Source organism: Diuraphis noxia, unplaced genomic scaffold (assembly GCF_037042655.1).
Source record: "Diuraphis noxia isolate RWA-SAM2 unplaced genomic scaffold, SU_Dnox_SAM2 contig0001, whole genome shotgun sequence".
NCBI classification, from domain to species: Eukaryota; Metazoa; Arthropoda; class Insecta; order Hemiptera; family Aphididae; genus Diuraphis; species Diuraphis noxia.
The window spans coordinates 90,918,873-90,933,062 of NW_028301711.1; the positions used below are offsets into that span (position 1 = coordinate 90,918,873).

The 14,190-nt window shown below is 33.5% G+C and overlaps 1 protein-coding gene across 1 annotated transcript; it reads left to right on the forward strand.

Annotated features, from left to right (window-relative positions):
• The first annotated feature begins 283 nt into the window (after window positions 1-283).
• LOC107167523 (tubulin beta-2 chain-like) lies at window positions 284-5,092 on the forward strand. The gene is made up of 6 exons (XM_015516611.2): window positions 284-595; window positions 697-755; window positions 1,374-1,482; window positions 3,001-3,196; window positions 3,327-3,486; window positions 4,144-5,092. Exons 1-6 carry the CDS (start codon window positions 508-510, stop codon window positions 4,954-4,956), a joined length of 1,425 nt encoding a protein of 474 aa, XP_015372097.2. The 5' UTR covers window positions 284-507; the 3' UTR covers window positions 4,957-5,092.
• The last annotated feature ends 9,098 nt before the right edge of the window (window positions 5,093-14,190 follow it).

A 14,190-nucleotide genomic window follows, 5' to 3' on the forward strand; every position in this document is an offset into this window, starting at 1 on the left:
AGTCGGCGATCGCCGTCTCGTTGACCTAGCTAGGCTGTCACTGTGAAACATATTTTTAACTAAAGGAAAACAATCTATAATCTATATTATCATACTTAGTAAATAAAAATATTTATCAATCAAAATGTATGATATTCAAGATTTTCAAGGAGAAGAATTCGATGCGTATCGATACGTACCGACTCGTATCGAAGTCTAAGACCGATACAGGCCGGTACGTATCGCTTGTATAGTGAACGTGTATCTTCTTGAACACTCAAAATTAAATCGATACACTCCAATTTCTTCCTTGAAAATATTATGTTAAATTAATTAATTTATAAATTTATATAAATATATTGTTAATAATATAATATGATATTTAAATAAAGTATTTAGTTTCATTAAGTTTGAATTTACATAAAATAATAAAATCAGATTTTATAAAGTACATTTCCTTTCAATTGCAAATCCAATGTCGCCCATCGGACATCGATGATTGGAAAAACATCACAGATGAATAATTAGATGAAAATTGTTCAATGTACTCTATGTTACTGGCCATTTCAATTTAACAACTATCATTTTTATTTACACCTCAAACATCTATTGCAGAGTATTCATATTTACATTTTTTAATTTAACATATCTTCCACAAATTAAAATACAGTTATAATTTAATAAGTAATAATTATACAACTATAAATAATCAATTAGGTATGCGTGAAATATGTCACTTACAAGCCGGTCAATGCGGAAACCAAATTGGTGCAAAAGTAATATACTTTTATTTTAATATAATAACTGACTATTAATGAGTATATTATTCATTTAAATAATGAGCTAAGTAGTTTATTAGAATTTTAGAAGAATATAAATTATATTTTAATAGGTTATCATATATAAGGACGTAACACTCGCATTTGTTGTTGTCTTTGTATCTTATAAATGGATAACATAGCAAATGTACACTCAGCAGATCACACGTTTAGCTCCGTTAGTTTAAAAATTAGAGTGAATCGACCCTTTATGAAACTTGATGTTAAGAACATTATCAGTATTTGTATGTGGGTATGTTACGATAGTTCAATTTTGTAGCAGATTATGCGTATATAAAAATGATCATAACTCACTTATAAACTGAGTTATCACAAAAAAACCCACCTAAAAACACAGATAATGTTCTTACCATCAAGTTTCACGATAGATCAATTTACTCTAATTTTTAGACTAACGGAGTTATGATTTTCTAAACGTAAATTTGCTATGTTACATTGTTACGCACTTGTGAGACGGGGACTCCAAATATGTACTAGCGTCCTCTCATAGGAATTATAGTAGGTACTTATAAATTTATAACACCATAACGACGTTTTTTTAAAATAATTGTTCAGTTCTGGGAAGTCATATCCGATGAGCACGGTATCGATCCAACCGGATCATATCATGGAGATTCTGATTTACAATTGGAACGTATCAACGTCTATTATACTGAAGCACTTGGTAATATTCATTATAAATCACATAAATATTATTTATTAGCTTATTACTAAAATTCAAAAATAACATTATTTTGACTAAATAATAGTAGAATTTAATTCAATAAATGTCTGAGGTGAATACAGTCGCATAACGGTTAATACTGTTTAATTTTATTAATTTATGGTCATAAAAATATTCAACTTGGGTCAGGAAGTAGACATATTTTATATTGCATGTATTTTGAAATGTTTATAATCTGGTAACAATTCATTATAAGTTTTTAATGACTGATTATTTTGGGGAATTTTACAATTTATATGAAGAACAGTATTATTATATCTTAATATAGACCATATTTTTTATACACAAAAAATTGGCTCTTTCAATTTATTCATAGAATTAACCTTGGAGAAGTATAGATTAATGAAATAAATATATAATTTACATACGAGATATTTACTATTTTATTTTATTCAACTAACATTAATTTTATATCTTTATTTCGATTGACTGATGGCTCAATTGGTGCTAGTGTAGCATGTGATCTACCAGCTCGTTTCTGGTATAGCGTGCGATCTACCAGTTTGTTTTTGGAAACATAAAATTTAAAATATAAAATATAATAATCATATCGGTAATTTAAGAATAAACGCATCTCTTTTTCTTCAGTATGGATATTTTTGCATCCAACCATGATCTTTCAACACCCTGTGTGTGTGCACCTGTTAAGGGGTCAACATAATTTTCTTGATGATTAACAGTTTCATGAATCATGGATGAACCCTTCTGATGTTAAACATTGGTATGAGAGCCACTCATCTGAATGAATGACAGAACCACCTTCACATTCCCTTTTAATAATAGGTAAAAGAGTATCCTTGTCAAGCGTGATCAAGCATCTAACAAAAACAAAAAAAAATATGGAAATATACGAAAATAATGACGGATAAGGACTAAACATTGGAAAACACACTAAATTATTATCAACTATCGAAGACGAAATATAACATTAACGTTGTTAACGATAAATTACCGATAAAGAACTGGATAGTAGGTAGATCATAGGTAGAGCACACGTAAGCGGTAGATCGCAGTATCGCACGCTACACCAGCACAGCTCAATTTAATTAAAACCATTTACCAACTGTTATTTTTTAAACACATTTATAGTCGTATTTCAGTTTAATGCTGATTTCATACAAATATTTATTTAACGTAATTTAATTTTGGTATTTTATTTCTTTTGTCAATTCATTTGACTAATATATGTTCACTTTGTCTTAGTTATTTAAGAATAAATACCATATTGTAGGTAAACGATTGAAAATTTCATTACATTATAATATATTAAATAATGCAATAATAAAATGCAATATAAATAATACAAATAATAATAGGTTTATAATATGACGTATATAATCATTATTTTTGTATAAATCTAAATTATGATATTTCCTTTGATAATTATAATATTTTTTATAAAACTTGATGAAAAATAAAAATAAAAATAAATTTTTTATTAACATATTAACCTTCTAGGTGGTAAGTATGTTCCTCGAGCAGTTCTTGTGGATTTGGAACCCGGTACCATGGACTCTGTCAGGTCAGGCCCATTCGGTCAATTATTTCGACCGGATAATTTTGTTTTTGGACAATCCGGCGCAGGCAATAATTGGGCCAAAGGACATTACACAGAAGGCGCTGAGCTAGTGGAATCGGTGCTCGACGTAGTCAGGTACAGTTATGTTGAAGTACACGTCGTTTAAGTTAATGTCTAATTGAATCCTAATTAATATTTAAAAATAAATAATGTTTTTTTTATTAAAATTATATAATTGATTTTTATTAAAAAAAAATTAACTTAGGAAAGAAGCAGAGAGTTGCGACTGTTTACAAGGATTCCAATTGACCCATTCGTTAGGTGGTGGAACTGGTTCTGGTATGGGCACACTTTTGATATCGAAAATTCGCGAAGAATATCCAGACCGCATCATGACTACATATAGTATCGTTCCCTCGCCAAAGGTATCTTAGCTTGCGATCATAATTTATTAATTTACACATTCGTGTACTGTATTCTGCGTATCACGGTAGACTATTATTACCAATGTCTGTATAAGCATGTGAGAGACTGTTTAGTTTTGTATAAATTATGATTTATTTAATTAAAATTATTTTCTGTAAGCAACATTTCTACTATCATTTTCTATTTTATGTACATGCCTACTATTAGAATCTGTTCAAACTTGATAGCCATAATCTGTATTACAGAAATAACTGTTGTATTAACATAGTGTAAATAGAATGCTTCATGAGTCATGATCAATTTTATCAATATTCAAACTATAAAATAGAACTATTAAAGAAACAATATTAGTAATAATTTATATTTAAATAGTTAAAATCTTTGAACATTAAAAAGTATATTACAATGCTGTGTTTATAATGGATTATGTTTACCCGATTTGAACAGTTAGGATATATATAAAATGAAAATTACGAATAAATAAATAAATATATGCATTGACGGATTTCACAAAAAATTAAAATATCCTCCAAAGAGTCAGATACTTAAGTTTTTTGCTCTCTTATCCTCCCTTAGAATTCAGAACAAAAAAGTGAGTCCATACCATCCGTCACTAATCGGACTGTATTTATTTTTATTTTTATTTTTGCGTACAGGTGTCCGACACAGTCGTAGAGCCGTACAATTCTACGCTGTCGGTGCACCAGTTAGTGGAGAACACTGACGAGACATTTTGTATCGACAACGAAGCACTGTACGATATCTGCTTCCGGACGCTGAAGCTCACAACGCCCACGTACGGTGATCTCAATCACCTGGTGTCGGCGGCTATGTGTGGCGTGACCACGTGCTTCCGGTTCCCCGGACAGCTCAACTCAGATCTCCGGAAACTGGCCGTCAACATGGTACCGTTTCCGCGGCTGCACTTTTTTATCACCGGTTTTGCGCCGCTGACGTCACGCGGTAGCCAACAGTACCGCGCGCTCACCGTGCCTGAACTGGTCCAGCAGATGTTCGACGCGAAGAACATGATGGCCGCGTGCGACCCTCGTCACGGCCGGTACCTGACCGCCGCCAGCATATTCCGCGGCCGCATGTCCATGAAGGAGGTGGACGAGCAGATGCTAAACGTGCAGACCAAGAACTCCAGCTACTTCGTCGAGTGGATACCGAACAACACCAAGACAGCCGTGTGCGACATACCACCCAGGGGCCTAAAGATGTCGGCCACGTTCATCGGTAACACGACCGCCATCCAAGAGATGTTCAAACGCGTGTCCGAACAGTTCACGTCCATGTTCCGGCGTAAGGCGTTCTTGCATTGGTACACCGGCGAGGGCATGGACGAGATGGAGTTCACCGAGGCCGAGTCAAACATGAATGACCTGGTTTCCGAGTACCAACAGTACCAGGAAGCAACTGTCGACGAGGATGGTGACGAGAACGAGGACGAAGACGCGGATGCGTAGTCCAGCACTCCAGCCTCCTTCAATGATCCATTTACATCAAAGGCTATAACTTCCGCACGTGTCGAATATTTTTTTACTAACAAATCCAAATTATAACTGTATATATTAAAATATAAAATAAAAAATTATTCCATTTCGATCGATACATTATTTTAATAGGTAATAAAGACCTTATCAAAACAATTTGGTTTATCATACAATTTATGTAAAATCCATTTGAACACCATAGGTAATGATGGGTCTTACTCTTATATAAATCACCGTGCATTCAAATGTTGAGTGATATTATAAATAAATAATAATAATATACAAGTATAGGTATACCTAAAGTTTTCAAATTTTATAGAAATAATGAGAGAAGAATAAAATAAGAATTAAAAATTTGGAATTATATATTTCTGTTTGATTTCGAGTACAACATCGAAGGTCGTTTATCAGTGCCGTTATCAACACAGTCCACAAGTCAGTCAGTCGATCGTAATGTGCTCAAAAGAAAATGTCCGTCTGTTAAAATATAAAATATTTTTTCTCTAAAAACAAAAATTCTGTTGGTTATTTAAAATAATAATATACTTTATTCCTGCCTTCGGGTCTCGCCCGTAAAGCATTGCGATAGATAACATGGTCCATTCGAGCTGGATGCGTTACGCGTATTAAGTTAAAAACACGTGTTCACGTATCTCGCGAATCGCGTTTTTCAAACTAATAATAAAGGTCGAATAACCTGTGAATTTTAATAACAAATAGTGCGTTGTTTGCAATCGATCGTGCAACCGATCGCGGCCATTTTGCCATTTTGGTTTCTTGTTAAAGATCGTTAATTCGTAAATTGTTATTAGTTATAGCGAAATTCGTACAAACGTCGAATCGGTGTAACGTTATCGTAGTAGTCGTACCATCTCCGAGTATAAGTGTCACGTCGTATATTGATAATTCATATAGTGTTTAGTAAAGTTGCTTACATCGATATCTGATATCGTATAATCACATCATAAATTGTGTTCATAATATTGTAATACATGCGTATTTATTCATCTAAGTTCAACTGTAAAATTGAAGGGATTTCTCGTTCATTCTGTCGTTCAGTGAGAAATTAAATTGTCCGTGGTCAGCAGCTCAACACGGATCAGACGTCGATTAAAGGTCAGAAATTTGATTCTTAATTACCTTAAATAAATTCCTCGTATAGATACAACAGCGCTTCTTTGGGTCGTTACAATTCAACTTAATTTGCGTTACCTTATCGTAGTAGTCTATTTAAATCTGAATGATTAATTATTATTTATTATGGGCGAACCGGCAGTGCTTGTAAATCGCCGCGGAGTATTAAAGGGCCAAATGACGCGTATTTTAAGTTACATTTTAGGAGAACGGAGTAACTTCGAGGTTAATCAGATAAGAAGACGAAAAGATCGTTTAAAAGAGTTGTTTGATGCTTTCGAGGAAGTTCAGTCCTCTATTGAAGAATAGAGCGGTGTATCGGAGGATAGTGAAAATTACCGCGTCGAAGTCGAGAGATGTGTATTATAAAGCTATGGCGAATTATGAAAAAATAATAAAAGAAATGGAACCAGAGCAAAGCATCAGTTATCCGCGCGCAAATAGTGAAATTCAGAACAATAGTAGTACGAATAGTAACCAAGTAGCAACCGTGAAATTAGCTGCGTTGTAAATACCAAAATTTACGAGCTTATATTCAGAGTGGGTGACCTTTTATGACATTTTCACAGCATCTGTACATAACAATAAGGATATATCAGAAATACAAAAAATTTTCTATTTGCGTGAAGCAATCGAAGGAGATATGTGTGTGAAATTAGCAACCCCCCCCCCCCCCCAGTGTATAAGACCTTTTCAAAAATGGTTGTAACCTTGTTTTTTCAATTTGTAACCATTTGTAACCAACTTTTTAGAATTTGTAACCTTATCACTTTTGAGTACTGACCGATTTCCCTAAGGGTGGCTGCCCCCCCCCCCCAAATTCAACGAAATCCTCCAAAACTGTTTGTAACTTATAAAACCCAATTTGTAACTATTTGTAACCAACTTTTTCGAATTTGTAACCTCATCACCTTTGAGTAATGATCGATTTATCCTTGAGGGTAACTCAATAAAAAAATCCAGTTTTTTAGTTCTGATATGAAGTCCCCAGGTGAGGCGACGGTCAAAGGTTAGGCCTAAGTACTTAACCGAATGGGATGAAGGGATTGGTATGCTACTAAGGGAGACTTCTGGGCAGGGAGGGAGACGAAGAGTGAACATAGTGTGAATGGATTTTGATTGGTTGACTTGAACTCGCCATTTTTCATACCAGACAGACATTAGGTCAAGATGGTTTTGAAGATTTAGAGAAACAATGTGTAGGTCTTCGACTCTTCGTGTACTGATATAATTGCCTTATCATCCGCAAATTCAGCTACAGATGTTGATGGAGAGGTAGGTTGGTCTGCTGCATATACATAATATAGTATTGGTGAAAGAATGCCACCTTGAGGGACTCCTGCACTATTTTTTTCAATATTCGAAAAGGAAGAGCCAAACTTGACTTGAAAGAGACGATCTGCAAGGTAAGATTTGATGAGTAAAAAATATGTTGGGGGAAGAAAAGCTTTTAGCTTATATAGCAGCCCTTCATGCCAAACCCTATCAAAGGCTTGTGAGACATCAAGAAACACGCACGAGCAGTATTTTCGCTTTTCAAGTGAGAACGAAATGGCATCGACTAATCTATGTAGTTGATGAGTTGTGGAATGAGAGACACGAAAGCCAAATTGAGTGTTCGGAAGTATGTTACTTGAAGAAATGTATGGCAGAATTCTTTTAAGAATAATCCTTTCAAAAATGTTTGCATAAAGGGCAAAAGTCTTATAGGTCAATATGAAGAGAGAATATTAGGTGGTTTTTTGGGTTTTGGAAATACAATTATTGTTGAAAATTTCCAAAGTTGTGGAAAGTAAGCTTATCTTAGAGAGGAATTTATCAAAACCGTTAACAGGACAAGTGCTCTTTTTGGAAGGCATTTGGCTACTTCCGCTGTGATTAGATTATAACCAGGGGATTTCTTGAGGCTATAGTTTTGAATTGCATTATTTTTTTTTATTATTATTAAACGCCGAAACGGCAATTTTACATAGTATTACAAATATGGTACAAGTACAGTAAGGTAGAATATACAAATAATTAATTAGATACATAAATAATTTAGATAAAAGTATAAATGATTCAGGGTATACATGTTATAATATAGATAAATAGTATAATTATAAAGATAGAAGTGTAATTAGTGGCCTAAGGATTATTGGTTGTTTGCAGCTCTGAGCATGTGGTGTAGAGTGTGGTTGTGCCCATAAGAGGTCTTGTGGGTTGGGACATAAAATTGTGATTGGTTTCTGGAAGAATGAGAAGGAACTCTGAATGGTATGGCTGCAAGGATATCAGGAACATCCAAAGAACCACTTAGAATTGAGTTTAGAAAGTCTAAGTCTGCTTTTGCACTACGAGATATAAGAGTCGGGATGTTACTTACCTTATGTTGGAATAATCATGATTTTCGTGATAAATGTTCATTTTGAAGGCAATAAAGTTAAGAAATTTATTTTGGAAGCGTTCTAGCCGTAGCTGGTCTTTGACTTAATACGGTTGCCAGACCTCAGATCCAAACTCAAGAAGAGAGCGGACAAGGGTATAGTATAAAGTACAAAGGCATTTAACTGACTTAAATAATTTAGTATTACGTATGATGAACCCGAGGAAGTGCTCTATTAACCATTGCATTTATGTGAGTGCTAAAACATAGATTAGGTGAGTAAATTATACCAAGGTCCTTAATGGAGGAAACTCGTTCAAGTTCCGTGCCGTTAAGAAAGTATGTGGTTAAAATTCGAGTTAAAGATCTGGAGAAGGAAATAATGTTACACTTAGAAAGGTTTAGGGTTAAACCTAAATGAGAGACCCATTCTGTAAAAATGTCTAATTCACTCTGAAGTAGGGTGGAATCTGAAAGAGATCTAATTTTATGAAATATCTTTATATCATCCGCATGCAACAAAAATTTTACTTGGTTAAGCCGTATGATGATAGAGTTAACAAAAAGTGAAAATAGTAGTGGGCTTAGGTGGCCGCCCTGGGGAACGCCAGAAGTTGTTTCAAATGTTTTTGAAGAGGAGCCCAGTATCGATACGAGAATTGAGAATGGGGGTAATTGAAGAAATTTTCATACATCGGGATATATACCGTTATCAAAGACGTATCTGTATAAAAGATAGATTGGGAATGCAAGCAGATTTTTTAACATTATTGGGAGTAAAATATTTCGATGGACGAATTGGTGGAAGTGGGCTATCGAGAATCTAATAACTAAAGCTGTGTGTTGAGGAATTTGTAGATCAGAATGTGGCGTGAAAATTTTTGCTAGGTGATTTTTTAACAGTCAGCGTCTGAAGATGCTAATCCACCAGATGGATTTATCAACGGAGTATTCGGAGCTTGATGTTGCAGGGAATTTTTAGTGGCTAACCACAGGCTAACGTTTTTCGATGACATATTTGTAAGGTAGTTGGTTTGTGCTTGATTTTTGTGACTTGAAAGAATTTTTTTTAGAGAGTTTGACAAGTTGTTAAATTTACACTTGAGGGATGGTAGGAAATATCGTTGATATAGGGCCCTTGCTCTGCGTTTAATTGCTATTAATATACGAATATGTTCGGGAATTGAAAGGGAGTGGTTTACGTGTTGCCTGTGTGTAGTAGTATAGCATCCCATGCTGCAATTTGAATAACAATCGTAAAATTATTAACGGCATCATCAATTTCTTGGGTGGTTTTAAGGCTAAATTTAAGGTTAATGTTTTGATTAACCAAGTCATGGAATTTTTGCTTATCAGTGGTCGAGTGGAAGAGCTTTGATGGACAAGAACGAATTGGAGGAGCAGCACTAACAGTTAGAAGGACAGCTGAATGGTCCGAGCTAGGTTCAAGTAGATTATTAGTCGTGAAGTAAATGTTGCTCGGTGTGTTGGAATCAAAAATGTCGAGTATATCGGTTTTTTTGCGAAGTGAGGTTGGCCAGTAAGTTGGTCTAGGGGGAGCAAGAACCTTGAAGCCTTTCTGAGTTATGAAGTTATGAAGTATATTACCTCTAGGGTTGTTTGTACGGCAGCTGTGAATTGACAGCACTATAAATTGACAGTCCCTCTTGATGTTTATTGATGAATTCATAATTCGTCTATCAATTGTTATAAGTGGTTGGGCAGAAAGCCTTTTAAATTCATCACGAAGACGTGATGTAGATTCTGTCATTCTTCGACCATGATAGAATTCCTTTTCATCATTTTTAGTGATGATAAACAGTCCTTATAGACTAGTAACTCGTGACAAAGCTACATAAAGAAAAGATTGTGTGTGACTCCTGTAGTCCTGTGATATTCATACACCACTTGACTATAAGTACCTCCTTGTGATTTGTGAATAGTTGTTGCACAGACACAAACCACAGGTATATGAGAGCGCTTCAGATGGATAGTTTTACTTTGATTCAACTGGATCGTTGATCAACCGCTGTTGATCTGATGTTCTTGGCAATCATATGTGCAGAGTATTTTCTTCTTATTTTTGTTCCTATCTGTGGAGTATCAGAAAAATCAAGCCACACGGCAATTACTTGTCCATCATCATTTTTATCGATATGGCAGCTCCAACTGTTATACTTGGTGTTGTAGTTACCGCCTATAATAAAGTTATGGCTAAATGGCCTAAATGTGCTAAAGTAATCGAAATAATTTTAAAAGTTCATATTATACCGTGGAGGAGAATATATTGCAGATATTGTGGTCGGTACGTTATTGAGGTACATTAATATGGCACAAGACTGTAAATTTGGTTGACAGAAGTTTGGAAGGGTTTGGTCTACCAGTGAGAATTTGATATAAAATTGCAGCTCCTCCATGTGCAGTATTATCTGGGTGGTTTGTTTTTAGAAGATTATACCCAGTTATGAGAACATGGGAATATTTAGTGAAGTGCTGTTGTATATGGCATGTGCCAATTAATAATAGGTTTATTACTTCTCTTAGCTAAATATTTAAATTACGTAATATTAGGCCAATGAAGCAAATGAGCTGAGGCAGCTCATTGTAAAATAATATTTAAGGACGTAAGAACCACAGTAGGGGGACAGTACGGGTTTCGAGTGAGAGGCGAGATATTGGTATGCGGTTGATAGAGGCCCGTATATTTTTGTGTGTTTGTGTTATGTTTTAATAAAGTTATTCAAATAGTATTATTTGTTCATCAATTATTTCGTGTACCATAGAGAGATAGGTATACTACAGACAGGTATACGACAGTGCGTTTCTGATATTAGAGCAATATCGATACGTTTTTCCTGTAGTACTACTATAGTATAATATAAGACTCTTAATTGTTTTATGATTGTAATTCAATATTATTTTAATATTTAATTTGAAAAAAAGCCAGTTAAGACTCTAACAAGTAAATATATATTTTTAACACTTTTAACTAATCATTTTAATAATAAAAAGAAAATATTTGGTTTAATTTACTTTATAGTTAATTTTCAATCATTTAATTCTGATGAATGGTAAGTAAATAAGTAGTATGTATTACAGTTAATAACAATTGACTTTATTGCGTTTTTACACTTTTACACTTTTATACATTGAGTGTATTAAAAGAAAAGAAATATCATAATTTATATTTAAGGCCAAAAACAAGATCAGCTAATAGGTATAAATATATATAGTGGTTTACCTAATAAATATAAAGGTGAAAAATATTAAAAATGTATATAGTTTTAGAACAGCATGTATCTACAATTTTGAAAAAAAAATTTGAAAAAAGTAAATAGTTTTTATAAATAATGAGTGTTTTACGCCTCATGAATCACCCCGTATATATTTAAATACATTTTTGGTCATTAATTTTAAATAAAACATGTAATATATGAAAATGTGAAAAGTTATGTTATAAATACCTTCCTTTATAGTCATGATATATGTGAAAATTCAAATTTTTAATTTTAAATAAGTTCAATAGTTCGGATTTTTGATATTACCAATTATAAGTTATAAGCTGGATTTTTTTATTGAGTTACCCTCATCGATAAATCGATCAGTACTCAAAAATGATGAGGTTACAAATTCTAAAAAGTTGGTTACAAATAGTTACAAATTGAGTTTTATACGTTACACAAACTGTTTTGGTGGATTTTGGTGAGGTGGGGGGGGGGGGCTGCGTGAAATTAGCCCCTCATTGAAAAGTTTGTTATTACCCAGCATAGCCGGAGTTACAAATTCTAAAAAGTTAGTTACAAATAGATACAAATTGAATTTATAAGTTACAAACTGTTTTGGAGGATTTTATTGAGGATGGGGGGGGGGGGCTGCGTGAAGTTAACCTTCAATGAGAAATTATCCATTGCTTGAAAAATATTAGGTTACAAATTCTAAAAAGTTGGTTACAAATGGTTACAAATTGAAAAAACAAGATTACAGCCATTTTTGAAAAGGTCTTCTACACTTGGAGTCTAACTTCACACACATCTCGAAGTTGATGCCGAAAAATGTTTACAATGTTTAGGAACAACCACCAAAAATGATGGAATCGCATGGCAAACCTTTGTATCGCGTTATAACAATAAAAAAGTGTTAATTCAAAACACAGAACAATATAGAAGCGACACTCTGCAATCCCCACCTGCTTGGTGGTCGATCTCTGGTGGTTTAGTGTTGAAGTTGTAAATGATTACCTGGTGGTTTAGAAGTGTTGTTATGAACGATTTTTTTTTTGAGATAAACGGTTTGTTGTTTGTTTACGTTTTTGACTAAACGGCTTACGGGCTACGGCTTTACTACAACATTTAACTTATAATTTTTCGCTAAACACGTTCAGTAATTTTTTTTGTTTTAATTATTGTTAGTAATTATAATTATAAATAATAATTAAAACAACATGGTTATGACGTGTGCTGCATCGTTTTGTTACAACAAGACTGGACAGGAACAATCCAAGGTTTCGTTTTTCAGGTTTCCGAAGAATGTTGAAGAGTAAGTACAAATATAATTATTAATTTATATTATTCATTATATACCTAATATTATAGAATTGTTGACTTTTAAAGAAAAGTTTGTCTTTATCACTGGGTTATAAATTTGATTATTAGCACAGAACAATGTTATTAGGTATCGTGTTTAGTATTTCCATATTACAGTATTTTTTATAAACATTTAAGTGCATTAAAATTATACAAGTTGTATGGTGTTGTGTATTGTTTTAGGTCTAATCAATGGGCATCATTAATTGGTCGTAATGACTTGGTGAATTGTGATGTCCAGTTTCAAAGAGTCTGTTCTGCACATTTTGATGCTACATGCTTTACATCGTTATCAGTGGGGCGACAGAAAGTGCGTCTTATCAGTGGGGCTATGCCCACAAAGAAGAAGGAAGACGATGCAGAGCTTGATACTGTCACTTTCAATGATGAAACCGCAACTTCTGAGGGACAAGTATCTATGTGCACTGTAACAGATGTTTGTGACGAAGAATGTTTTAATAATGTTGAGATTCCAACTGATGTATCACAAATGGTTATTGAAAGTTGTTCAACTCCATTGTCACTTAAGTACCAAAGTAATTTAAGTAGTTCAAATTTGTCTTTAGCATCAACAAGTAGCTCTTATTCAATGACTTCGACACAAACATCTTTACAGTTATCATCAGATACTCCCCGTAAACGTAAACTTAGGAAAAGTATGAAATATAAAGATGATCAATATAAAGACTTACTTAGGCAATTCACTAAATTACAGAAATCTGTAGATAAAGCAAAACATCCCACAATTCAAGATTTCCATGAGTTATGTGATAAATTTTTAAGGCCTGGCATCGCTAAGTTTGTTAAATCACAACCTTCCTTAAATATCAAATCAACGAAAGGTTTCCGATATTCTAATTCAGTGAAACAATTTGCACTTAAAATTTTCTAACCTAACCTTCTAATGTACAACAGCTACCTAATTCTTCTTTTCTAAATATTAATAAAATTAATTTAAATTCCGATATAAATCTAAATTCTATCTCCTTCACTGAATTAGATGTCCTTAATTTAATCTCTAATATTAAACTTAACTCTAATGTAGGCCCGGATGGTATACCCTCTTTATTCCTATATAACTAAAGATTTATCTTAACTCCAGTATTAACAAATATCTTTAAGTTA